Source organism: Malaya genurostris, chromosome 3, assembly GCF_030247185.1.
Source record: "Malaya genurostris strain Urasoe2022 chromosome 3, Malgen_1.1, whole genome shotgun sequence".
Taxonomy (NCBI): domain Eukaryota; kingdom Metazoa; phylum Arthropoda; class Insecta; order Diptera; family Culicidae; genus Malaya; species Malaya genurostris.
The window spans coordinates 63,408,065-63,435,576 of record NC_080572.1 but is presented as its reverse complement, the minus strand read 5'-3'; the positions used below and the strand labels follow the sequence as shown (position 1 = coordinate 63,435,576).

Sequence of the window (27,512 nt, the reverse complement as noted above, 5' to 3'; positions counted from 1 at the left end):
TAGTGTATTTCAGCCCGTCACTCTGGAACCGGAAGTTCGACCCAAATAAAAAGAAGACTATGGGCCTTTCATTTGAATTTAAGTGTGTAAAAATCGGTGCTACCATCTCCGAAAAAATCGAGTGCATATTAAGACAACACAGACATTTTCCTATCCTTCGCCATCCGAATCTCGGTTTAGAATGCAATCATAGTATTTCTCTATGAGAAAAGGAAAACACGACAAATTACAGGTTGAATGTGTAATACAGATACCGGAAGAGTCCCGAGTAAACCTTCATGCAGGCATCCATTTTTTTTGAAAGGGAAATTATGTTTTCACATGGAACATGCTTTAAAAACTACAAGAGACAATCCTAAGACGATGTTCGAACGGTTAACGTTCGAAGACATACTGCGTTCTAAACGAATGCACAGAAACATCTCTCGTGTGGGGCGAACGGAGCATAAAATGAACCGACCGAGAATCCATTTGCTATTGTGCACAGTACGCTTCTCTACGACATTAACGAACCGCATAAAGTGAGAGTCGGTTCGATGATGATTCTTGATTGGTGAAGGGACTTTCTTCTTCCTAAGCACACATTGAAGAGCGAAATTCCTATGAAATCGTGAAATTATGTATTCGAAACGATTCGAACTTAAAGACTGTCCCAGAAGGTATGGACGCAACCAAAAACCGCTGCCATTTCGCAATGGTTCAGAGTCTGTCAATTTTTATGGCTGCGTCCTGTTGTTTACACTCTTCTCTAACCACTTGTGCAGTTATTTATTCGTTTTCATTAGTTTGTTTCGAAATGAGTGGACTTTCAGCAGAACAACGTCGAAAAATTGTGTACAAACGGAACGCGGACTGTCACTGAGAAAGATAGCAAAAATGGAAGGAGTAAGTGAAAAAGCCGTGCGAAAGGCAATCAGGAAGTTCGGTGAGGATAACACCTTTGAGGATAAACCGAAAACGGGTCGAAAAAAAGATCCTGCTAACCCTCAGTTGGATAAACGTATACTGAAGGCATTCGAGCAAAAGAAGTAGGTTTCAGTACGGGATGTGGCCAAAAAAGTGGGCACTTCGAAGTCAAATGTTCTTCGTGCTAAATAACGTTTGAATCTTCGAACCTATAAGAAGCAGAAACAACCAAAACGTAGTCCGAAACAAGAAGCATCGATCAGGCCGAGGGATAGAAAGCTGTACAATACGATTCTTGCTGGAAATTTGAACTGCATAATCATTAACGACGAAACCTACGTGAAACTCGATTACAAATCCTTGCCGGGACCACAATATTATACGGTGCGAGAAGGGCAAGTGTTAAACCAGTCCGAGACATCGATTGAAGTCGAAAAATTTGGTAAGAAAGCTATGGTCTGGCAAGCAATTTGTAGCTGCGGTAAGATTTCGAAACCCTTCATCACCACTGCTTCAATGAACAGCGAAATATACATCAAGGAATGTTCACAAAAATGATTTCTACCCATGATTCGAAGCCACAAGGATCCTGTTGTCTTCTGGCCTGATCTTACTTCTTGCTACTACTCGAAATCAACGGTAGAATGGTATACTACCAAAAATGTCACTTTCATCCCAAAAGACATGAATCCACCAAATTGCCCACAACTTCGACCAATTGAGGAATTTTGGGCATTAACGAAGGCACATCTTAGGAAACATGTCTCGGCAGCCGAAACCATTCAACAGTTCGAAAAAGATTGGAAAAAAGTGTCAAAACTTGTTGCCAAGAGGTCTTTACGGAATTTAATGAGGAACGTTCGCAAGAAGGTGCGCCAGCTAGTCTACAATGGCTAAGTAGCAAATGTTGAGAATAATATTCTGTTGTTGTAGTCTAATATTATCAGTATATCGAATAAAATTTAAAAATCTAACACTTGTGAATTATTTACAGTGAAATCAAAGTGCGTCCATACTTTCTGGGGCAGTCTTTATGTGAGTGAAACTTAAAAAATCCTTCTAGTGGTGTAATAATGCCTTTTTCTTGCCTTTTAAATAGAGTCATTAAAACATTTGTAAGACTTTATTCTAGGCCATTAGTACTGTGAGTTTATCAAATAATCTAGTTATTGCATTGAAAAACACTTGGGTTTGTCGGTTACGTCATGTATTATAACATTACAACTCTGGAACCGAAAATGTTCGCCATAACACTTGATTGACATTGTTAGCTTTTAAATAAGCCTAAGGTTAACGAAATTTGATGAGCCATATTCGAGAAAATTTAGCCTATAAAATACACCATTATATTTCCGGGGCCAGAAGTGACAGCAATTTAATTTTCGAACTTGGTCCATAATTCAATAGTAGCTTTCGAACGAGCCTGGTTGAGTTAAAATCGGTTCAGCCACCTCTGAGAAAATTGAACGGTAAAAAAAACAAAGCGTTTTGTCGCTTACGTCACTTATACCATTATCTCCTGAATCAGATCAATGCTACAAAAGTAGCTTTTAAAAGAAATTAATCTTGTTGAAATCGGTTCAGCCATCTCCGAGCAAATCGAGCGGTAAAAAAAAAACAATGCGTTATGTCGGTTATGTCACTTATACAATTATATCTCCGGAACCGGAAGTGTTAGCCATGTGATCTTTGAACCTGATCCACAATTCAATAGTAGCTTTCAAACGAGCCTAAGCTTGTTGAAATCGGTTCAGCCATCTTCGAGAAAATTAAGCGGTGAAAAAATCTTTGAAAATTGCACACACAGACATTTTCCGATCTCGTCGAACTGAGACGAATGGTAGGTTTATGTGTCTTCGAGGCTCCGTTCGAAAGTCGTTTTTTTCAGAAATTCTATTATCTTTCTATAAAAAAAGGCAAAATTGTTTTTAACCTTGGTAACATGAGAATGTTAGGTGAATTGAACCGACCGAATGAACAATTTCGATAATGTAACTTAATCAATAGCACTAATATCACCATACCAATAGTTGCCAGAAGCGTAGTGCAGAACGAACAATGTTTAAATATATTTTAAAATAAACACGAACAGGTTGAAAGCGAAATAGAAAGCGCAAATCGAATGAAGTAAACTGACAGAAGACTGACTGATTGGAGCTCATTTGTTGACAAGACTGATTACTGCTGACAGCTGAACGACATAAATTTAATGTTGACATTTGACTCGCATTTGCGCAACGTTTGAATTTTACAACAACCGAATAATTGACGACGAAACATATCCTTTCGGACAAAGTGGCTCACGACATGAATGAGAGGTGAGTTTTGTAACCAGATGATTAAAATATGAGAACATTAGTAGCGAAAATGTTACTACTGCTGGCTATTGGCTGTATTGTTTAATCTCAAAGCTACAATTAAAATTCTGATACGGTGTCGATCGGAAACACCTATCGTTATACTAATCAATTCAATCGAAGAGCGGTGTCTATCTTCTAAAGCAGAACTGAATTATCCTTCGATTGTAGATTGAGTTCATATCCGATGGATTCACGAAATACATTCTCGCATTCAGATGTAAATCATCCGAAAACATTCCATTGATTTTAACGGGTACTCAAAAGTGGATTATCATTCCCTGCATTCATCACTTTGCGTTATGGATCAAACAAATAAACTAGCGTTTAGCAGCGAACACGCCACCCATGGCAGCCGGTGACACCCGCTATTCTATAACTGCCTCAAACTCAAGCCAATAAATTATATTTCGGGCCACAAAAACTTTCATTTTTATGTATTGGCGCGGACAGATATAATTTTAGAAATGATGTGAATTGGAAATTTATATTATGTGTGAGCTGTCACAGTAACAGTTGGCCATCCTTTTTCCCCTTAACGCCGTGGAATAAACATTCGTTTTTTTTGGGACGGAGGGATTGGAGCGTCAGGACTAGTATTTATTTGTTGAAGAAATACGCCAGTCTTACACCGGTTTCACGCGTCAGTTTGGTACTTTTTGGCAGCTTGCACTACTCTGCTGCTTGACCGGCCGACTTCATGGACTGTGGCAGTGAGATTCGATTTTTGAATGAGACGCAAACCGGATGAGTTCATTATTTATAACAGGAAAAGCGTCGTGATGTGCTGTGCAGTAGCTCCTCCTTCGCCAGTACTCCCCATCGTGACTTTTCGTGACTTGACGAGACGTTGCAGTTCGCCTGATATTGACAGTTGCACAGATCAGTTGTTCCAAAATTAGTCGATATTCAGAAAAGTAGACAAAAATACTTGAAAAAAAAAATTGAGTAACAAATTAAAAATTACCGGGCTTCGATTTTTTAAGCATATTTGGAGTGGGGGGCTTCACTAACTACATCTGAACTTAGAGAAGTACTAAAAAAAATTAAAAAAATTGAGCAACAAATACAAAATTACCGTAACTAATTAGCAACAAATTATTCGCTGAACTTCGATTTATTTTGAAGCATATTTGAAAGGGGGGCTTCACTAACTTCATATGAACTTAGCGAAGTACTCAAAAAAAATGAGCAACAAATTCAAAATTACCGTAACTAATCAGCAACAAATTCTTCGCTGAACTTCGATTTGTTTTGAAACATATTTGGAAGGGGGGCTTCACTAACTTCATATGAACTTAGCGAAGCACTAAAAAAAATTTAAAAAATTGAGCAACAAATACAAAATTCGATTTGTTTTAAAGCATACTCGGAGTGGGGGGCTTCACTAACTTCATATGAACTTAGCGAAGTAAAGGGTGATTTTTTAAGAGCTTGAGAACTTTTTTAAACAATAAAACGCATAAAATTTGCAAAATCTCATCGGTTCTTTATTTTAAACGTTAGATTGGTACATGACATTTACTTTTTGAAGATAATTTCATTTAAATGTTGACCGCGGCTGCGTCTTAGGTGGTCCATTCGGAAAGTCCAATTTTGGGCAACTTTTTCGAGCATTTCGGCCGGAATAGCCCGAATTTCTTCGGAAATGTTGTCTTCCAAAGCTGGAATAGTTACTGGCTTATTTCTGTAGACTTTAGACTTGACGTAGCCCCACAAAAAATAGTCTAAAGGCGTCAAATCGCATGATCTTGGTGGCCAACTTACCGGTCCATTTCTTGAGATGAATTGTTCTCCGAAGTTTTCCCTCAAAATGGCCATAGAATCGCGAGCTGTGTGGCATGTAGCGCCATCTTGTTGAAACCACATGTCAACCAAGTTCAGTTCTTCCATTTTTGGCAACAAAAAGTTTGTTAGCATCGAACGATAGCGATCGCCATTCACTGTAACGTTGCGTCCAACAGCATCTTTGAAAAAATATGGTCCAATGATTCCACCAGCGTACAAACCACACCAAACAGTGCATTTTTCGGGATGCATGGGCAGTTCTTGAACGGCTTCTGGTTGCTCTTCACTCCAAATGCGGCAATTTTGCTTATTTACGTAGCCATTCAACCAGAAATGAGCCTCATCGCTGAACAAAATTTGTCGATAAAAAAGCGGATTTTCCGAATGGACCACCTAAGACGCAGCCGCGGTCAACATTTAAATGAAATTATCTTCAAAAAGTAAATGTCATGTACCAATCTAACGTTTAAAATAAAGAACCGATGAGATTTTGCAAATTTTATGCGTTTTATTGTTTAAAAAAGTTCTCAAGCTCTTAAAAAATCACCCTTTACTTAAAAAAAATTAAAAAAATTCAGCAGCAAATACAAAGTTACCGTAACTAATTAGCAACAAATTATTCGCTGAGCTTCGATTTGTTTTGAAGCATATTTGGAAGGGGGGCTTCACTAACTTCATATGAACTTAGCGAAGTACTACAAAAAATTTAAAAAATTGAGCAAAAAATACAAAATTCGATTTGTTTTGAAGCATATTTGGAGTAGGGGGCTTCACTAACTTCATATGAACTTAGCGAAGTACTCAAACAAAATTTAAAAAAATTGAGCAACAAATACAAAATTACCGTAACTAATTAGCAACAAATTATTCGCTGAACTTCGATTTGTTTTGAAGCATATTTGGAGTGGGGGGCTTCACTAACTTCATATGAACTTAGCGAAGTACTAAAAAAAATTTTAAAAATTGAGCAACAAATACAAAATTCGATTTGTTTTAAAGCATATTCGGAGTGGGGGGCTTCACTAACTTCATATGAACTTAGCGAAGTACTCAAAATTTTTTTAAAAAATTGAGCAACAAATACAAAATTACCGTAACTAATTAGAAACAAATTATTCGCTGGGCTTCGATTTGTTTTGAAGCATATTTGGAAGGGGGGTTTCGCTAACTTCATGTGAACTTAGCACTTCAATTTTTAAAAAATTGAGCAACAAATTCAAAATTAGAGTAACTAATTAGCAACAAATAATTCACCTATTTGCGTTATAATCGGCGAGAGGTGCCTCACTAAGTTCATGTTCATCAGTTTTTGTAACTGCACACAAAAAATTCAGTGTTTGTCACTGCACAAAAAAAATTGATTTTTACAGGAGACCTAAGCCCTCATACGATGCAATTCATAAATACCTAATTTATCAAATGTCGGACAATTTCGTTTGTAATGACTGAATGTTGGATTGCGCATGCATTTTAACTGAATTTGTACTGTAATTAGCATTCGGCTAGTAAGTGTATGTAAAATGTAAAGTCACAGGGTTTTTTGAGTGTATTGTAATATAATTCGATAAATAGCTTATGAGGTAACGAGATCCGAATGCCAATCAGTTCCAAAAACCTATTTTTAAAACTGGATTTTATCACAACTCTATTCATTGAAAAAAAATACTGTACCAAACTAACACGGATCGCTTCAGAACCATACGACCAGAAGTCCGATATGGAGGTGTACGAGTCGAGAACGAAACAATGCCAGTCCTATTTTTGCCCTCTGTTTGATTATGTTTATCATTACTATTGTTAACTATAATGTGCAACGATAGTCCACTTTTCTCAGCTTTGCTGATAAAAATAAACGACGAACGCCAAGCCTCGTCACTGTTTGTAAACCACTCACTCTAACTCCAACAACTGCTGGGCCGCTGCGTTTCGGAGCAAAGGGAAGTGACCAGGCGACACGACAGTATGTGGGTATTTGTGAATGACCCCATTTTTTGCCACCAGTGTGAGATCACGGTTGATAACGTAAGAAGGAAACAAGGTATTCAATAACAGTGTATAACCTAACCAGATTGATCAGATAAATTGTATACTCTTAGCCCAGAGTAAAAAGCAATTATTTTTATCAAAGTCTCATGAACATAACTTTTTTTCATTATCCGATGAATGATATATAATAATTATAATAACAAAAGAAATGATTGAAAAAACTAAAATATACGCACAGCAAAATATTACCATGGGATATTACATCTTTTTTATTTGTCAATATTAAATATGTAACCAATACAACTACAACTGCCATTGTGGGTGCGTTTGTGAACTTTTTGACATACGTTATGGTATCACAGGAGCATTTCTTTGGAAATGGAAACCCTACCTCTCCGGAACTAACGTTAGGTATTACTTCGGGGTGGAAAGCTATCGGTGCTCAAAGCACCCTTCCCGGACTTATGCATCGCCATGGACATCTGCGACGTTCTCTCCTACTTTTGGACCATTTATCTCTCGACTTTGAGCCACTCGTTTCGCTGCAAGGGATCGACCAGGAGGATATCGAGGTCGGTCCGGCGATTCCGGTTGAGGCTTAGCTTCCGATTCGCTGACGCCTCGACGACCCAGGGCTGGTCTACGTCAGCTAATCCCCGACGATGGATGTAGCCTACACCGACACCGGGAAAAGTTCCCCGACGATAGAAGTTTCCCCGGGACCGACGCTCCCGCAATCCGTTAACGGTTCGAACGGCAGGATGCCTGGATCGGTCCAGTGATTCCGGTTGGATGATGACTTCCGGTTCACTGGGGCCGCAATGATCTATACCGGAGTTACGTCGCAATCTACTCATCTTATTCCCGTCGAAAGATCTAGACTACGCCGACGGAGAGCTCCCCGACGAAAGAGTTTCTCTCGACACCAAATCTCGTGTTTTGCCACACGGGACACTCGAATGAGTACCTAGGTCGATCCTGTGATTCTGGTTGGAGTGTGGCTTCCAGTTCACTGGTGCCCCGACGACTCAACTTCGATGCTGTGGCTTCTGCTCGGTTAGTCCCCGGCGAAGGATCTAGCCTACACCGACAGAGTTCCTCGGCGAAGGAAGTTCTCCCGACACCGATCATCCATGTTATGCCACCGGGACATTCGAAGGAATGCCGAGGTCGATCCTGTGATTCCGGTTGGAGCATAGCTTCCGGTTCACTGGCGCCCCGACGACTCAACTTCGGTGCTGTGGCTTCTACTCGACTAGTCCCCGACAAAGGATCTAGCCTACACCGACAGAGAGTCCCCCGGCGATGGAAGTTCTCCCGTAACCGTCGCTTCCAATACCCGTGAACGAATCGATCGGCAGGATGCCTGGGTCGCTCCAATGATTCCGACTGGAGGATGGCTTCCGGTTCACTGGCGCCCCGACGATCCATACCGGAGCTACGTCGCAATCTACTCGTCTAATCCCCAGCGAAAGATTTAGACTACACCGACGGAGAGTTCCCCGACAACGGGGGACGGGTATCGCGTTATTGGTAAGTCGATGTCTTTCACGCAGCCCACCTGGGTTCGATTCTCAACTCAGCACATAGGATCGGAAAGTTAAAAAATTATGCATTTTTTCCATCTCTCCATCAACATCGATGAAAAAAAATGATAGTCGGAAGGGACCGAATCCGGGGAGTAAGTTTCCATCTGAGGTGAGATATGCATATGAATAGACGAAATGCCGTGATTTGGTTTCGTCAGTTTAATGTTGCCAATAAACCATTTGAACGCATTATTTACCGATTTGAATAGAATTGTTCGATACGTATTTATTAGGTAGCATTTGTCACGTCGAATAGTCGATACGGACGATAACAAGCATGATGATACAAATTCAGCGAAAAAAACAAGTCAAACAACAAATGATATCAAACATTGTTCATTACAACTTATGTCTGTACCAGAACTGATGATTTAAAGTTGGATTGACGTTGTTCTTATGTATATACGATATTTGAAAATGTGATCGATTCGAACGTAAACTGTGATACGAATTTGGCATACGACCGTGAACAAGAGTGAGGATATTTTTGGTCGCTTTCGCTGAGTGTGCGGTAACGTTGTCGTGCTGCAAAATGACTTTCTCTTGTCTTGTGCAGCGTTCTGGTCGTCTTTCGAGCAATGCTTGAGTATTTACAATTTCCTCCTGGTTTGAGAAGCTCGCAGTACAAGACAACTTTTAGAACTCTCCGGAATGCACGGCTCCATTTTGTTTTCGAAGTATTTGGGTTTTGCAGTAGATGACGAGGGGGTTGCTACAGAGTCGGCCCATAACTATCTACGCTTGAAATTTTCAAAATGAAACCATTTCTCATCTTCCGCCACGATCCGGTGCCAAAACCCTATGTTTCCTGTTGACTATTATTCAATTCATGAGGAACCCATTCCCACCTTTCGAGTTTTTTTTCCAGGACCTATAGACGATCAGAAATGGCGACTAGTGTTTAAGCTCTCCGTTATTTGTTTTTGAGTTAGGGTATTGTCTTTGCCCAACAATCCATTGGCACCTTCAAATTTTGTGTGTTGCCAGTGTCTTCTCTGGATCAGGGTCATTTCGCCGAAAGCCATTTTGGCGAAAGCCGTTTCGCCGGAAGGGTTATTTCGCCAAATGACATTTCGCCGAATGGGCCAGTTCGCCGAATGCCATTTCGAAGAAGGGCATTTCGTCGAATCCTGAAATCGTCTTAAAATCGTAATTAGAATTGATTTAAAATAAAGACAGATGAAAGATGATACCGTTAACGCCCGTTTTGTTGACCTACAAGAGTACTTCTTGAACAAAAATTGATTCTTGTACTCTTGAATAAAGATTGATTCATGAATCTCAGAACGGATTTCCCAAGAAAATTTGTTGACTATTAGCTACTAAGCATCAAAGTAATTGCATAGGTGTATCTACCAGGCAAATATATGTGGTATTTTCCGTTTATTAAGTGAAAATGAAAAAATATCTAATGCGCCACTCAGCTGGCGTCGGCTCGGCGGCTTCGGCGAAACGACTTTCGGTGAAATGGCTTTTGGTGAAATTACCCGCTCCCGTCTTCTCTGCCTATTGAACTGAACTTTTTTTTTACTTTTAAATCGTTTGAACAAATATTCACAAGTCACGACCAATAGAAAACTTCAACATCTTCGTTAAATTTGTATGACACTAACACTAATGAATGGTTTTCTGGAATGTGATGTTACAGCAAAAAATGATGAGGAACTAATCCCTATTTGAAGAGACATCTCTTGGAAAAATCTCAAAGCATTATTAACTGGCACACCGTTTAGCAAAATCATTCGTTCGACTATCGAAGGTGTATTCGATAAACTAATCTAACACTAATCTAACGTAAGATTGGATTAAACAAAGCGGCCTTATTTTGTTTATGTCATGCGTGTTCATTTTTTTTAAATTTATCTTTTATCTCTAGATAAGATACGACAATTGTTACTATGATAGCATGAATGCATAATACGCCGGTCAAAAAGGGTCCGGTTCGACAGACAGATGGCGCACTGATTGAAAATGTCAATTTAGATGTGATCTGTCAACATTTCATGTCATTCGGCACCTTAATGTGTTAGGTATTGTGCTGTTATTGGTATGCTGGATTTGAACGAGGTCTTTTAAAGAGATAAAGAGATATTTCGAGTGCATTTATAAGTGTTTAATGTTTGATTCAACAATAACTAGTTGATTAATGTCACTCTTCAAAAGTATGGTAAAGTGGGGTAAAGCCGACAGTGCATTATGGTCCGAAACGGGAAATTAGCGTGACAAAAATAAGTTTTTACTATTTAATATTAGTTTTTTGTAGTTAGTGTCTTCACAAAAGTTGTTTGTAATCAAATCAAGCGCTTCTTTTGATGAAAAAAGTTACTAGGGTGGTCCTCATTTAGATTGAAATCTGAAATCTAACTTTCTTAATTCAACTCAAAAATGATTTTGTTGTACAATAAAGTTGTAGGAAATTTTATTGCGAGCAACTTTGTTAAAAAAGCACCTCTCTAGCTCTTCATTTGATCGAGTTACATTAATTTTCCCGAGTAAAGGTAGGATGGCTAACAAAAAATCACTTTTTTCGTTCTAACTTTTTTGTGAAACGTTCTATCGAAAAGTTGTTTTCAGAAGAGTTGTTGAACTAATCATTGCGCACAATTTGGCTCAACCAAGCTTTTTAATATGAGCTACCAGTAAAAAGTTATGATTGTTTTTTCATCAAAAACTAGTCAAGCTTCAAATATCAATATTCATTAGATGCCAGATCGATATAAATGTATCATATGCGGTTCCTGAAAGGTCATAATAAAAGTAAATATTTAAGAGAAAATTGGAAGAGTGTTATTTTTTTAAACTTATTTAAATTAGTTTTAAAAATACCCTCAAAAAAATCAAAAACATTGCATAACTCTTAAACGCCTTAACGTATCAACATACTTTCTTGAGCAAAATAATAGTATCAAATTAGTTCTACAAATGTCCCATACATTGTTCTTTCGAGAAATGAGACACACAAAAACTACAGCCGAAAATAGATTTTTTGTAAGTCAAAGCACTTTCTGAATCCCAAGAAAATCATTAGTTTGTTAAAATGAATAGAATGTATTTATTCGAACCAAAACTCATTGTGCGTCGTTTTCCGGCTTTTACAGGCTATTCGGTACACAAGTGGATGAGAAAGAAGGGCCAGTGTCATAGGCGTCTTGGCACGATGTGGATAAAAATATTTGCATTTTACTAACTTGCAGCAGCAAGTTGTCGGAATGGTTGTCGAGATCATGGAAATTTCTGTTCGTAAATTTATCATGGCCAACTAGTTCGGAATACTCATATTACACAGTATCTCTAATCCTCAGTTGCTCAAACTCAATTGAAGTAGTTATTTTAGTAATAAATGAATTAAAATTGTTCTGCAATCTATTTTCGGGTGTAGTTTTTGTGTGTCTCATTTCTAGAACGGACAATCTATGGAATATTTGTAGAACTAATTGGATAGTATGATTTTGCTGAAGAAAGTATGTTGATACATTAAAGCGTTTAAGAGTTATGCAATGTTTTGAGTTTTTTGAGGGTATTTTTAAAACTAATTTTGATATTGAAGCTTGACTAGTTTTTGATGGAAAAACAATCATAACTTTTTACTGGTAGCTCATATGAAAAAGCTTGGTTGAGCCAAATTGTGCGCAATGATTAGTTCAACAACCCTTCTAAAGACAACTTTTCGATAGAACGTTTCACAAAAAAGTTAGAACAAAAAAAGTGATTTTCTGGGAGCCACCCTACTTTTACTCAGGAAAATTAATGTAACTCGATCAAATAAAGAGCTAGTGAGGTGCTTTTTTCAACAAAGTTGCTCAGAATAAGATTTTATACAACTTTATTGTACAACGAAATTGTTTTTGAGTTCATTTAAGAAAGTTAGATTTCAGATTTCAATCTAAATGAGGACCACCCTAGTAACTTTTTCCATCAAAAGGAGGGCCATTTTTTTTACAAACAACTTCTGTGAAGACATCAACTACAAAAAACTAATATTTAATAGTGAAAATATTTTTGCCACGCTAATTTCCCGTTTCGGACCACTGTACAGTGTGGAGAAACCCGCCCTCCCTCTGTTATCGATAATCGGTAGCACTAGCTAACCAATATAAGTGTTTGAAGCATTTGTTTCAAATTTTGCTTTTCTCATATAGAAAGGTTATGTAATCACTTGAAAATCGACTACAAATTTTTCTTTTCTTTATTGGCTCGTAATGAAAAATCTCACTGTGGAGCAGTTTGACCTTCAAATATTAGGGTAAATCCGACAGCTTCTTAATGCTTTTTTGCTGGGAAATTGTTTATTTATCAAATTAAAAAGATGTTTTGTTATTTACAAACGAAAGACACAAAAAAACGTGAAAAAATTATTCGCCGAACAGTTTCAGCGATGCAAATTGAACTGTCTACGTACTGCTGTTCGTGTTTTTGGCAGTGAATTGAGTGACTCTGGATAATTATTTTGCTATTTTAATTTTCTTAATTTCATTATTTTTCATTACCATTTAATAACACAACATTCATGCGTTTTTCATGGCCATTTAATAACATAACATTCATGAGTTTTTCATGACAAAAACACTAAATGGCACGGATGGGATAGCCATCAATCTGTAGGTTTTAATCGAAACCTTGATTTTTAAATTTAATTTGTTTGATTCATTTTGAAATTATTGAGAAAAAAATCAATTTTTATCAGTGTATATTTTTTTTAGATTGCCCTATTGATTCCCTACAACTTGTTCTTGGACACCGTTTTTGTACGATGAACGGTTTCCGAATTACAACGAGACCCGTAAACTATTTTAGCTGTAACTTCTTCATTTTTCAAAAGACATGGATGAGATAGCCATCAATCTGTAAGTTTTAATAACAGCTTTAAAATAAAAATTATCAAAAAAATTAAAACCATGCTTTTTTGCTATTTAACTTTTTCGGATTATTTTGTAATTATTGAAAAAAAATCAAAAAATTTTTTAAGTGTATATTTTTTTTCTAGAGTGCCCAATCGATTTCCTACAACTTCTTCCTGAACGCCATTTTTGTACAATTAACGGTTTCCGAGTTACAACGATTGGAAAAAGGCAATTTTTGTGAAATGCAAAAATACATACGCCCTTTTTAAAAATCAGTCGTGAGTCGGACTGAAACTCTCAATCGTTTCAAAACTTATGGTTTGCCATACTGAAGCCATGTGCAAATGTTTTGTCAAGTTTTTAAGTCAATCGAAGCAGAAGTCTTGGGCCTATGTGCCGAGCTCTTACTTCTTCGCAGTATGAGATAAGCAAAGATAAAGGCCCGTAACTTGCAAAGTTTTGTTCCGATAGGCTTGAAAATTTCACAGAATATTCTTGAAATGTTTTACTATAAGAAAATATAAAGAAAAAAATAAATGATTTTTCAAAAGTGTAAAACCCTAGCCGCGTTTCACTCATAGCAAATTTATTAGTTTTTTAAGTACATTTATAGTATTTTAATAATTTTAGAAGTTGAACATAACGCCTAACTTTATACTGAGTGCACACAATCATTTTGATTTTTTTTTACGTTTCGTCTTTGACTCATCTGTGCGTTAGTAGATGATATTGAACTACATACTAGACTAATTGACGCAACGAAGCTGATTTATACCAAAATGGCATTGAATGACAAAAATAAAATTTAGAAATCTTCTGCAAAAGCCGCATTAAGTTGAAGACGATTAGTTATAATCTCAGTTTTAATCTACATATTCACGATAAAAATAGAAGCGCATAATTTTTTTCACATTGAGAGGTAGCCAAAGTCGTAAATAAATTTTATGGCCTTCTACGGAATCATCTTTCAAAATAGAAAAATATTATCAAAACGACAGTTTACTCATTACATTTATTTTAACCGTATAATTTTAATGTAGATCGTAAAGCTGATTCTTAAACTTTCTTGAATTTTAACATTAGTTAACATATGTTTATGCTGATTCTTTATTTTTCTTCATAAACCTCATAAAAAATGGTCCACTCGACTGGAATATGTTCATCTAGTGGTTTTTGTGAAGTTTGATGATTGACACAAGTGTTTATTAAAATCGGAAATGTTACTTGGGGCACCAAGCTCTGGTCGAAAATCGAAAAGTGTAGTTGCAGCTGACATCGTAAAGATACCAAAAGGAAGTCTATCCACAATTTTGCACGAGTACTTGAATATGAAAAAAATAATTCGCAAAAGGGTAGCGGCGTTTTTTCACTGTTACGATCGTTACGGTGGCTAAATTCCATGAATTGCAATACGAATTGGGATCGCATCCACCGTACTCGCCATATTTAGCTCACAGCGACGCGACTATTCTTTCAGTTTGGCAATGACTGCATGGAAACATATATTGAAGAAGTCAAATAAATGAGAAACTCACAGAAAATATGTTTTGCCTTTCTCATGTAGAAAGGTTATGCAATCACTGTGAAAACCGACTTTTAAATCCAGGGCCGGAAGGCCGATTGCCATATACAATTCGACTCAGCTCGATGAACTGAGCAAATGTCTGAAATGTGCACTCGATTTTCTCGGTGATGGCTGGAGTGATTTTCACAAACTTAGATTCAAATGAAAGGTCTCTTGGTCCCATAGGGTGCTAGTGAATTTTACCCGTATCGGACTCCCGGCTCGGGAGTAACGGGGTAAAATGTGCAAACAAATGAATAAAAAGTGCAGTCGATTTTCTCAGAGACCGCTTAACCGATATTATTCAACTGAGATTTAAATTAAAGGTTTTCTAGTCTCATAGGTTGCTATTGAATTTCATCTGGATCCGACTTCCGGTACGGTAGTTACGGGGTGAAATGTGCAGAATGGCCTGAAACTGTGCAATCGGTTTTTTTAAAGACCGCTCATCCAATTTTCACAAGCGTAGGATCAAATAAAAGGTCTTACAACCCAATATAATCCTACCAAATTTCATCTGGATCCGACTTCCGGTTCCGGAAATACACATTAATAGGTATGAAAGTTTCATTTTTCGGGACAAGTTTTTATACATGACACGAAAAATTCAATCATATACATTCAAATAGCCGTATAATTCTTGAATTGGACAGATTTAGTTAGCTGATGACCAAATACATTGATTTTGGGTATACCGGATCTTCGTTTCAGATTCCGGAAGTATCGAAAAAAAGTGATAGTGTATCCGGAAATCACTCCAATTTCTTAGAAACGGCTGAACTGGTTTTCATAATCATAGATTCGAATGAAAAGTCTCTTGGTTCTATAGCCTTTATTTGTATATTAACCAGATCTCTTGTTGTATATAAAGTATAAACATCATTTTTGCCTTTCTCATATAAAAAAGTTATGTAATCATTGTGAAAACCGACTTTTGAACTGAGGCCCGTAGGGCCGAGTGTCATATACTATTCGACTCAGTTCGTCGTGAGGCAGAATTTCTGTGTATGTAACCGATTTTTACAACCTTAGATCCATATGAAAGGTCTTATGATCATATACATACAAAGTTTTTGAATTTTATTTGGATTCCTATCCGGAGTAATAGTATAAAATGTGTAAAAAAATGAAAATATATGTACTAATTTTTCTCAAAGATGGCGTGATCGATTTTTACAAACAAATTTCCGATCGGTAGTCATTATCAGTAGACGGCTAAACAAAGCGATTCCGGTTATTCCTACAAGAATCGAAGGAAATTATGTTGAAGAATACGACAGTTTCATATATGATAGTACGATTGATATGAGCAAGGCATCATTACACCACTAGGAGGATTAAAACAGGTTTTTTTTTGGAAAAAGATACGCTCAGAGGCAGGACTCGAACCTGCGTTTTTATACAATCCGTGCATACGCATTTTACCATTTCCACCACACTGAGCTGTGGTAAACAGTTCTACAACAACACCGAGTCTACCACAGCTCAGGTTGGCGAAAATTGTAAACGCGTATACACGGATTGCATAAGAACGCAGGCTCGAGTCCTGCCTTTCAGCGTATCTTTTTAAAGAAAAAAACATCTTTTCTGTGAGTTTCTCATTAATTCGGTTTCTTCAATATATGTTTCCACTCGGTCGTTGCAAAACTGAACATAGTTATAGCGACTTAACGTCAAACCAACTAAAAATTAATAAATCGTAACTATTCTTTGTACTCAAATTTTAACAAAATTGCTGGAAAAAGATTTGCATCGAATGATGAGGAGAACTTTTGGTTCGTAGAAATGTTGGGACGCCGCAGGAACGATACAATTCATAACTACCTTATTTTTCAAATGACGCAATATTCCACTCGCACATAATTTTACACGCTCCGAGTGTAATTTGCACTCGGCTACCAAGTGCCACTGTATGGATTTATATGTATCAATTATTCAATGAACAAATATGAGCTCTGTGGTTCAGTCGAGTAGCCGATGTGCTAGTGATCAAATGTTTCTCGGTTCATGTCGCGCTGCTGCTTATGATCGTTTGTTTTGTATTTCATTCGAATTCAAGCCATGTAGCTTCCAGATTACAGAATTTTACATATTCTTAAATAAAAATTTGTATGAAATACGACGCTCCATTTTTGTGCATCTTATAAGAAACTAGAGAAATTCACCAGCCAATATACACAGAATGAAAAGATAAAACTTACACGACATGTAAACCAATAGTACTATTAAACAGACATCAGTTGAAACGAAAATCTGATTTAAAACCATGATTGATGTAAAATTACATTGAAATGCATTTACCTTTTCATTGAGCAAGGCTGTATATTTACAAATCGCTTAGTTTTGTAATGTAACTTTCCATTCAATTACCTGCTCCCATTATGTGCATGAAAATAAATGTAAATTCACAAAATATTTTTATCTGTGTAAAGAGGTAGCTTATGAACAAAGTATTCCTGAAATTGACGATTTTATACTGAACCAGTGGTTTAATCCGAATGAAAATTGGAATATTCTTATGACATCTTAAGAACTTCCATCTCCGAGAAAAGTGAGTGCCAATATTTTCACATTTTTGGTGCATTATTTTTACATTTTTATGCATATCACCCTGTAATTCCGGAACCGGAAGTTAGATCCAAATGAAATTCCGGAACTTTGTTCGACTTTGTTGTTATATGAATCTAAGTTTGTGAAAATCGGTTCTGCCATCTCCGAGAAAAGTGAGTTACATTATATTCACATTTTTAATGCACTATTTCCATATTTTCGGTGCATATCATCCTATCAAGTTGGATACATATGAAATTCCGCAACTTTGTTTGGAACCATGAGACCTTTAATTTGAATCTATGTTTGTGAAACTCGGTTCAACCATCTTCGAGGAAATTAAGTAATATTAATTTCACATTTTTAGTGCATATCATCCTGTAATTCCGGAACCAGAATTCGGATCTAACTGAAATTCAGGAATTTTGCATGGGACCGTGAGACCTTTCATTTGGATCTCAGCTTGTGAAAATCGGTTTAGCCATCTCTGAGAAAAGTGAGTGAAATTATTTTCATATTATTTCTAATTAATTATTTTCGCTTTTTTGGTGCATATCACCATGTAATTCCGGAACCGGTAGTTGGATCCAAATGAAATCCAGAAAATTTGTATGGGACCATGAGACCTTTAATTTGAATCTATGTTTGTGAAACTCGGTTCAACCATCTTCGAGGAAATTAAGTGATATTAATTTCACATTTTTAGTGCATATCATCCTGTAATTCCGGAACCAGAATTCGGATCTAACTGAAATTCAGGAATTTTGCATGGGACCGTGAGACCTTTCATTTGGATCTCAGCTTGTGAAAATCGGTTTAGCCATCTCTGAGAAAAGTGAGTTAAGCCATGTCAGAGAAAAGTGACAATATTTGACACACACACACACACACACACACACACACACACACACACACACACACACACACACATACACACACATACACACACACACACACACACACACACATACACACACACACACACACACACACACACACACACACACACACACGCGCACACACACACACACACACACACACACACACACACACACACACACACACACACACACACACACACACACACACACACACACACACACACACACACACACACACACACACACACACACACACACACACACACACACACACACACACACACACACACACACACACACACACACACACACACAAAGGCTATACAATCACTGCAAAAACCGGTTCAAAAGTCGGTTTTTGCAGTGATTGTATAGCCTTTCTATATGAGAAAGGCAAAAAGTTTTGAAAAATTTTTCTCAGGGACTATTGAAATGTTTTCAAATATATGAGTTTCAATAGTGCAGATACACATTATTATATCACAGAGGTTTCCGTAATCACTTAACAAACAGTAGCTTCACAACATGACGAAGTCGATATTTTCTAGCATAATGGTAATGAAACCGATGAAATAAATGAAATCGTTCAATTACTATGTTTTCGAAACTGTTGGCAGCAGGCCAAACAATAAATATACAATTCAAAAGTCTACCTTTCAGTCGGTCCAGTCGATGGGATGTTGTTATCCATTAAAACGAATCGATTCTTCTAGTCCCACACGTTAGCGAAACAATAATTCCCATGCACTGCTGGTACCGAATTCCAGACTTCGAAGCGATTCCGGCTTTCGAACGTGGAACGTCGTACTGACGGTGGTGGTGATTGCGTTTGATGTGGGGCATGTGCCGTACATGAGACACGCTCCGCCTAAGCCAAGAGTGTGTCTGCTGGGATCACTCGTACGCGCTGAAGCTCCGGATGGCTTTTACTCTCTTCTGTATTACGATTATGGTACTGGAAGGGAAAATCCCCTAAACCCGAATGAACGGTGTAAGGGAATCACAAGGAAACTATTTTTTTTATTCGCCTCACACACTCCACTTGATCTCGGATTTTTTTTTCGCTTCCTACTTTAAACGTGTAAATCTTCTGGCTGGCAAAACACACGGATATGCACACAAATTTATCTTCGACTGCCAGCTATTGCTGCTCACTTTTTTCTGATTTTCGATTTCTTCGATTTTCACTTTGGATAATTGAGAGATGGGTTGGAAAATTTCACTTTGCGGTCTACATTTTCACTTCCAACGCACAACGGTGCGGTGGTGGGGGGGAGTGGACGACCCGACCGGTCCACACTATCCGCAAGTGACGACAATGGTCAGAAAATATTTCCGCACTTCCTCTGCTAATTGCACTTTATTCGCTCCTATCACGCTCGATCAAAATGGAAATATTTTTCCCTGGAAATACGGACGGGGCCTGGAACCTCCCGCAGGATGAAGGCACACTTTCTGGCGAAATTCCAATCGTCACCTCGATCGCTGTGGTCAAACTACTCTACATGTAGACAGCTAGCCTGTCTCACTGACTTGGGGCCTCACGAAAACAGCGACAAACGACGACGACGACGACGACCAGACGTTTTTCTTCATGGGTCCACTCGCGACGATAGACTGAACTCTTCCTTCGCACACGCATTCAGCGCTATATGATTGGTGTTGTTATTGTTAGTATTATTGTCAGCCACACATATATTATCGGAGATTGTTATGTTTTTGGTGTTGTGTTTCAAGCTGTGCTGCAAGATCACAAGACGCACACACTCACGAGATGGCGACCGTCGTTCACGCACACTATTCCCTGCTGTTGCCCAGCGCGCTGTGAAAAAGGAGAAAATAATAATGTAGTAAACGGTTAGTTGTGTGGCATAGAAATAAACACAAACACTATGGTGCAGCATGAGTAAAATCTCGGGAAACATCATCATTTAGGTATCACTTGAATATTGCAGTTACGATTATTCTTTTCTTGTCTTTTTTTTTCATGCATATTTTGTCTAGCGATTCGACTTTCTGAAGAAGTTCCAAATGCAAACCATGCTAAAAATATGCCAGATTTACCTTGCTTTCAAGACAGCTTCATGAGTGCAATGTATGCTACTAATTGAATCCACATGATTGTGTATTACTCCAACAATTGAACATTAAATTTTGAGATTTAGATTGTCTTATGGGCGAGTAAGGCTACCCGAGCAGAGTGTGATATCAAATTTGATGCTGTGATGTTCGCATTTACCGATTACTCGATTTGCTGTTGTTTCGGTCGTTTTAAGTGGCAAAAAATCAAAATCGAAAACAAAAAAAATATTCCAAATATCAAACAGAAAACTATTTCTGCTAACAGCGAATGCAAACTGAAATCTAGATAATATATATATATATATATATATATATATATATATATATATATATATATATATATATATATATATATATATATATATATATATATATATATATATATATATATATATATATATATATATATATATATATATATATATATATATATATATATATATATATATATATATATATAGAATTTCTCGGGTTGATAATAAAACTTGTTCTCAAACAACGAAAACAAAACTGGACTGCATAATCAGTAATTTATATTTTTTTTAAAAGACATTACTGAAAACAAATAAGTCGATATATTTTATTCGATATACTGATAATATTAGACTGCAACAACAGAATATTATTCTCAACATTTGCTACTTAGCCATTGTAGACTAGCTGGCGCACCTTCTTACAAACGTTCCTGATTTAATTCCGTACAGACTTCTTGGCGACAAGTTTTGACACGTTTTCCAATCTTTTTCGAACTGTTGAATGGTTCCGGCTGCCTAGACATGTTTCCTAAGATGTGCCTTCGTTAATGCCCAAAATTCCTCAATTGGTCGAAGTTGTGGGCGATTTGGTGGATTCATGTCTTTTGGGACGAAAGTGACATTTTTGGTAGTATACCATTCTACCGTTGATTTCGAGTAGTGGCAAGAAGCAAGATCTGGCCAGAAGAAAACAGGATATTTGTGGCTTCGAATCATGGGTAGAAGTCGTTTTTGTAAACATTCCTTGATGTATATTTCGCTGTTCATTGAAGCAGTGGTGATGAAGGGTTTTGAAATCTTACCGCAGCTACAAAATGCTTGCCAGACCATAGCTTTCTTACCAAATTTTTCGACTTCAATCGATGTCTCGGACTGGTTTAACACTTGCCCTTCTCGCACCGTATAATATTGTGGTCCCGGCAAGGATTTGTAATCGAGTTTCACGTAGGTTTCGTCGTCCATGATTATGCAGTTCAAATTTCCAGCAAGAATCGTATTGTACAGCTTTCGGACTCTCGGCCTGATCGAGGCCTCTTGTTTCGGACTACGTTTTGGTTGTTTCTGCTTCTTATAGGTTCGAAGATTCAAACGAAGAACATTTGACTTCGAAGTGCCCACTTTTTTGGCCACATCCCGATCCTCCTTCTTTTGCTCGAACGCCTTCAGTATACGTTTATCCAACTGAGGGTTAGCAGGCCCTTTTTTTCGACCCGTTTTCGGTTTATCCTCAAAGGTGTTATCCTCACCGAACTTCCTGATTGCATTTCGCACGACTTTTTCACTTACTCCTTCCATTTTTGCTATCTTTCTCAGTGACAGTCCGCGTTCTGTGCACCATTTGTACACAATTTTTCGACTTTGTTCTGCTGAAAGTCCACGTATTTCGAAACAAACTAATGAAAACGAATAAACAACTGCACAAGTGGTTAGAGAAGAGAGTCAACAACAGGACGCAGCCATAAAAATTACCAGATTCTGAACCATTGCGAAATGGCACCGGTTTTTGGTTGCGTCCTTACTTGCTGGAAGTCCTTAGTGGCCGTTTAATGTAAGTGAAAGTATGCAGAAGAATACAATAGTTAATTGTAAAACAAGTTTTCCATGTTTAATGTCGATATTCAATATACAGTACACGGAACGACCGAAATTAGCTCTGTGCCTGATTCGTATTACTGTTTTTGAATTAGTTGATTTTAACAACAAAATTTCCAAAATAACTATGAAATTAGTTAAAATTGAGAATTTACTTTGCTGAAAAAAATTCATATTTTTAGAGACTGTGTTTAGTTGGCGAATATCCTGGACACAAACCAGCAATTAAACTCCGACACGAAATTCTCATTGACAACTAATTTTGTTATTAAAATCAGAAAATTTGTTTCTATTTATCTGTCACCATCATTACTGAAGGACAGCACAAAGAAAACAAAAATGAAATTGGTCTTATTAACAAGTTTATTAGCCAAAAACTCATGAAAAGTGTCAAAGCAAAACAATCCATTAAAAAGCTAAAAAGGACAGTCTTGTTGAAACTGCTTGCAAATTGTTTTGATGTTTTTCGCATGTGTTACGATATATCCATATATAAATTTCTAAACCGATATGTAAAAATCACGTAAACTCTTAGTGGAAAATGTATTTATTCATAAATTGTGCGCATTTGAAGCGATTGTACGTAATAATGTTTTTTTCGCGGAACAGTGAAGTGAGTTTCGAATGTTGCATTCTAATTATATATGTCAAATGATGTTTTTTGTATCTACCAACCTTCCGGGCTACGCCGTCCAGTGTACTACTTGTATTCAGTTTTTGATTTCCGAGTGCTCAAAGTTTTCAGTGAAAGAGTCGATTTCGCAAACAGCGATTTAGAAGAAAAATTTTCAAGAAGAAGTTTACGTTTCGTTCATGTTTTTCTCTCCAATACAACATTGTATTTATACCCAATATAGAAAAGAAAAGGTAGTGGTGTGCCATCTAGTGGCTTGTAGTCATTACGGTGTTAACGTTTTTTCGGTGACAGTGCGCCATATAGCTGCAAATTGCAGAAGCCAATTCAACCATTTATGTTGGTTGAAAACAACGTTTTATTTCTCTAATTCAACTAAAAAAATTTTTTGAATGGAAATGAAGTGTGCCTTAGCTAAGAAATGACAACACGTTGAATTGGTGAATTCAACTAAAAAAATAGCCATTTCAACAAATATTTTATTAAAATTAAGGGAATGAGAATTAAAAAATCTAAATTTTGCAAAGTAAGATTTTTTTAGTTGTCTCAAAAAATAACTAACTAAAATCAGAAAATCAACTAATTTTTTCGCCAAAATGCTGATTTCGTCTTTCCGTGTATTAATGTTTTAATTTCATTTGCGAGTAATGTATTTTCTGACAGTTCATGTCAATGTAATTAAAAATGCTTAACGCTTAAAAATTTGCTGCTAAAGTGAAGTGGTACTATTTATATTTTCTTGAAAGTGCATCTGTAGCACTAGGCAAGTGGAGGAAAAATGTCTTGCCTTTGAACATTTTGCTGGTGAATTCTCTCTTGAAAATTTTAATCTTCTGTTGCATTTTTTGCTTTCATGCATTCAGTTAACTTTGTTTTGAGTGTGCCATTGCTCGGTTGCATAAGTGACACCTCATTGAAACGTGTCATTTTCCTATTAGGGTATGTGTCATTGCTATAAATTTCCAGCACGATAAATAAAATCAAAAATGACACTAGTTCAAACAACAATCGATTAGTGGTACCAAAGTTAAACCAATCAAATTCTGAAAAAAAAAACTAATATTTTAGTTGTTTTGCGATCGCTGGCTTTTCCGTGTATGATCGAAAATTTTTCAACTACTTGCCACTTGCTGTCACAGTTCATAGCATTCACAGGGAGTTTGGAATCCAAATCACCTATGTTTGATGAAACCCAGTCCGTTTGAGGAGGTGGTTATTTTTAGCTTATGTTCCTGACTTATTTGTTTTCAGTAATGTCTTTTAAAAAAAATATAAATTACTGATTATGCATTCCAGTTTTGTTTTCGTTGTTTGAGAACAAGTTTTATTATCAACCCGAGAAATTCTATATATATATATATATATATATATATATATATATATATATATATATATATATATATATATATATATATATATATATATATATATATATATATATATATATATATATATATATATATATATATATATATATATATATATATATATATATATATATATATATATATATATATATATATATATATATATATATATATATATATATATATATATATATATATATATATATATATATATATATATATATATATATATATATATATATATATATATATATATATATATATATATATATATTATCTAGATTTCAGTTTGCATTCGCTGTTAGCAGAAATAGTTTTCTGTTTGATATTTGGAATATTTTTTTTGTTTTCGATTTTGATTTTTTTAGTTGAATTAGAGAAATAAAACGTTGTTTTCAACCAACATAAATGGTTGAATTGGCTTCTGCAATTTGCAGCTATATGGCGCACTGTCACCGAAAAAACGTTAACACCGTAATGACTACAAGCCACTAGATGGCACACCACTACCTTTTCTTTTCTATATTGGGTATAAATACAATGTTGTATTGGAGAGAAAAACATGAACGAAACGTAAACTTCTTCTTGAAAATTTTTCTTCTAAATCGCTGTTTGCGAAATCGACTCTTTCACTGAAAACTTTGAGCACTCGGAAATCAAAAACTGAATACAAGTAGTACACTGGACGGCGTAGCCCGGAAGGTTGGTAGATACAAAAAACATCATTTGACATATATAATTAGAATGCAACATTCGAAACTCACTTCACTGTTCCGCGAAAAAAACATTATTACGTACAATCGCTTCAAATGCGCACAATTTATGAATAAATACATTTTCCACTAAGAGTTTACGTGATTTTTACATATCGGTTTAGAAATTTATATATGGATATATCGTAACACATGCGAAAAACATCAAAACAATTTGCAAGCAGTTTCAACAAGACTGTCCTTTTTAGCTTTTTAATGGATTGTTTTGCTTTGACACTTTTCATGAGTTTTTGGCTAATAAACTTGTTAATAAGACCAATTTCATTTTTGTTTTCTTTGTGCTGTCCTTCAGTAATGATGGTGACAGATAAATAGAAACAAATTTTCTGATTTTAATAACAAAATTAGTTGTCAATGAGAATTTCGTGTCGGAGTTTAATTGCTGGTTTGTGTCCAGGATATTCGCCAACTAAACACAGTCTCTAAAAATATGAATCTTTTTCAGCAAAGTAAATTCTCAATTTTAACTAATTTCATAGTTATTTTGGAAATTTTGTTGTTAAAATCAACTAATTCAAAAACAGTAATACGAATCAGGCACAGAGCTAATTTCGGTCGTTCCGTGTACTGTATATTGAATATCGACATTAAACATGGAAAACTTGTTTTACAATTAACTATTGTATTCTTCTGCATACTTTCACTTACATTAAACGGCCACTAAGGACTTCCAGCAAGTAAGGACGCAACCAAAAACCGGTGCCATTTCGCAATGGTTCAGAATCTGTCAATTTTTATGGATGAGTCCTGTTGTTTACACTCTTCTCTAACCACTTGTGCAGTTGTTTCGTTTTCATTAGTTTGTTTCGAAATGCGTGGACTTTCAGTAGAACAACGTCAAAAATTGTATGCAAATGGTGCACAGAACGCGGACTGTCACTGAGAAAGATAGCAAAAATGGAAGGAGTAAGTGAAAAAGCCGTGCGAAACGTAATCAGGAAGTTCGGTGAGGATAACACCTTTGAGGATAAACCGAAAACGGGTCGAAAAAAAGGTCCAGCTAACCCTCAGTATACACTGAAGGCGTTCGAGCAAAAGAAGAAGGTTTCAGTTCGGGATGTGGCCAAATAAGTGGGCACTTCGAAGTCACATGTTCTTCGTGCTAAAGAACGTTTGAATCTTCGAACCTATAAGAAGCAGAAACAACCAAAACCTAGTCCGAAACAAGAAGCATCGATCAGGCCGAGTGTTCGAAAGCTGTACAATACGATTCTTGCTGGAAATTTGAACTGCATAATCATGGACGATGAAACCTACGTGAAACTCGATTACAAATCCTTGCCGAGACCACAATATTATACGGTGCGAGAAGGGCAAGTGTTAAACCAGTCCGAGACATCGATTGAAGTCGAAAAATTTGGTAAGAAAGCTATGGTCTGGCAAGCAATTTGTAGCTACGGGAATATTTCGAAACCCTTCATCACCACTGCTTCAATGAACAGCGAAATATACATCAAGGAATGTTTACAAAAACGACTTCTACCCATGATTCGAAGCCACAAGGATGTCTCGGCAGCCGAAACCATTTAACAGATCGAAAAAGATTGGAAAAAAGTTTCAAAACTTGTCGCCAAGAAGTCTGTACGGAATTAAATCAGGAACGTTTGTAAGAAGGTGCGCCAGCTAGTCTACAATGGCTAAGTAGCAAATGTTGAGAATAATATTCTGTTGTTGTAGTCTAATATTATCAGTATATCGAATAAAATTTGAATATCCAACGCTTGTGAATTATTTACAGCGAAATCAAAGTGCGTCCATACTTTCTAGGACAGTCTTTACGTAGCTGACATAAATGACGTGCATTTGCCATTAAAAATGTTCGATTTGAAATGTTTCTGGTTAAATGAAGAGGATTTTCGTTCTGCGTTTTCATGTCTTCGTTCTCCGCCAAGTGACAGGAAATTTCGTTTACCTGTATGGTTATGACAAAACCTACAGATAACATATGTCAGTTAAATCAATAATGTTTTGGTTGAAATTTTGTGATCTGCGGTTTCTCCGTGTACGACAAGCAGTATTGACTCACAAAGCTGTACATTGAAAGTCATTTTTACCTATGTTTTGAGGAGAAATCAATCATTATCGAGCTCTTCCAGAAGCTACCCAAAATTAGGTCGTTATCTACTCAAACTTCAACTTGATCGTAAAAAAATGGGTAGCGTGCTTTGTTATGGCATAACAAATTTAGGGTAAACTTATGTCGTTTTCGTTTTTAAATTGCACTACACTGGTGTAGCGAAAGCTGCACTGAAACCGTTCGTTTTTACCAATTGCACTACACCAGTGCTACACTTTTTCTGCACCGATACCACTGGTGTAGCACTCATCAAAAGTTTGGTGTAGCTCT

The 27,512-nt window shown here is 36.6% G+C and overlaps 1 protein-coding gene across 4 annotated transcripts in view; it reads right to left on the bottom strand.

Annotated features, from left to right (window-relative positions):
* LOC131435731 (rho guanine nucleotide exchange factor 11) overlaps nucleotides 1-27,512 on the bottom strand; it is a 285,860-nt gene that overhangs the window by 244,596 nt on the left and 13,752 nt on the right. For all 4 annotated transcript variants that reach the window (XM_058603885.1, XM_058603889.1, XM_058603887.1 and 1 more), the window contains exon 2: nucleotides 19,116-20,284. In XM_058603885.1, the coding sequence (XP_058459868.1) occupies nucleotides 19,116-19,153 (38 nt within the window). In that variant the 5' untranslated portion in view covers nucleotides 19,154-20,284. The remainder of the gene's footprint in view (nucleotides 1-19,115; nucleotides 20,285-27,512) is intronic.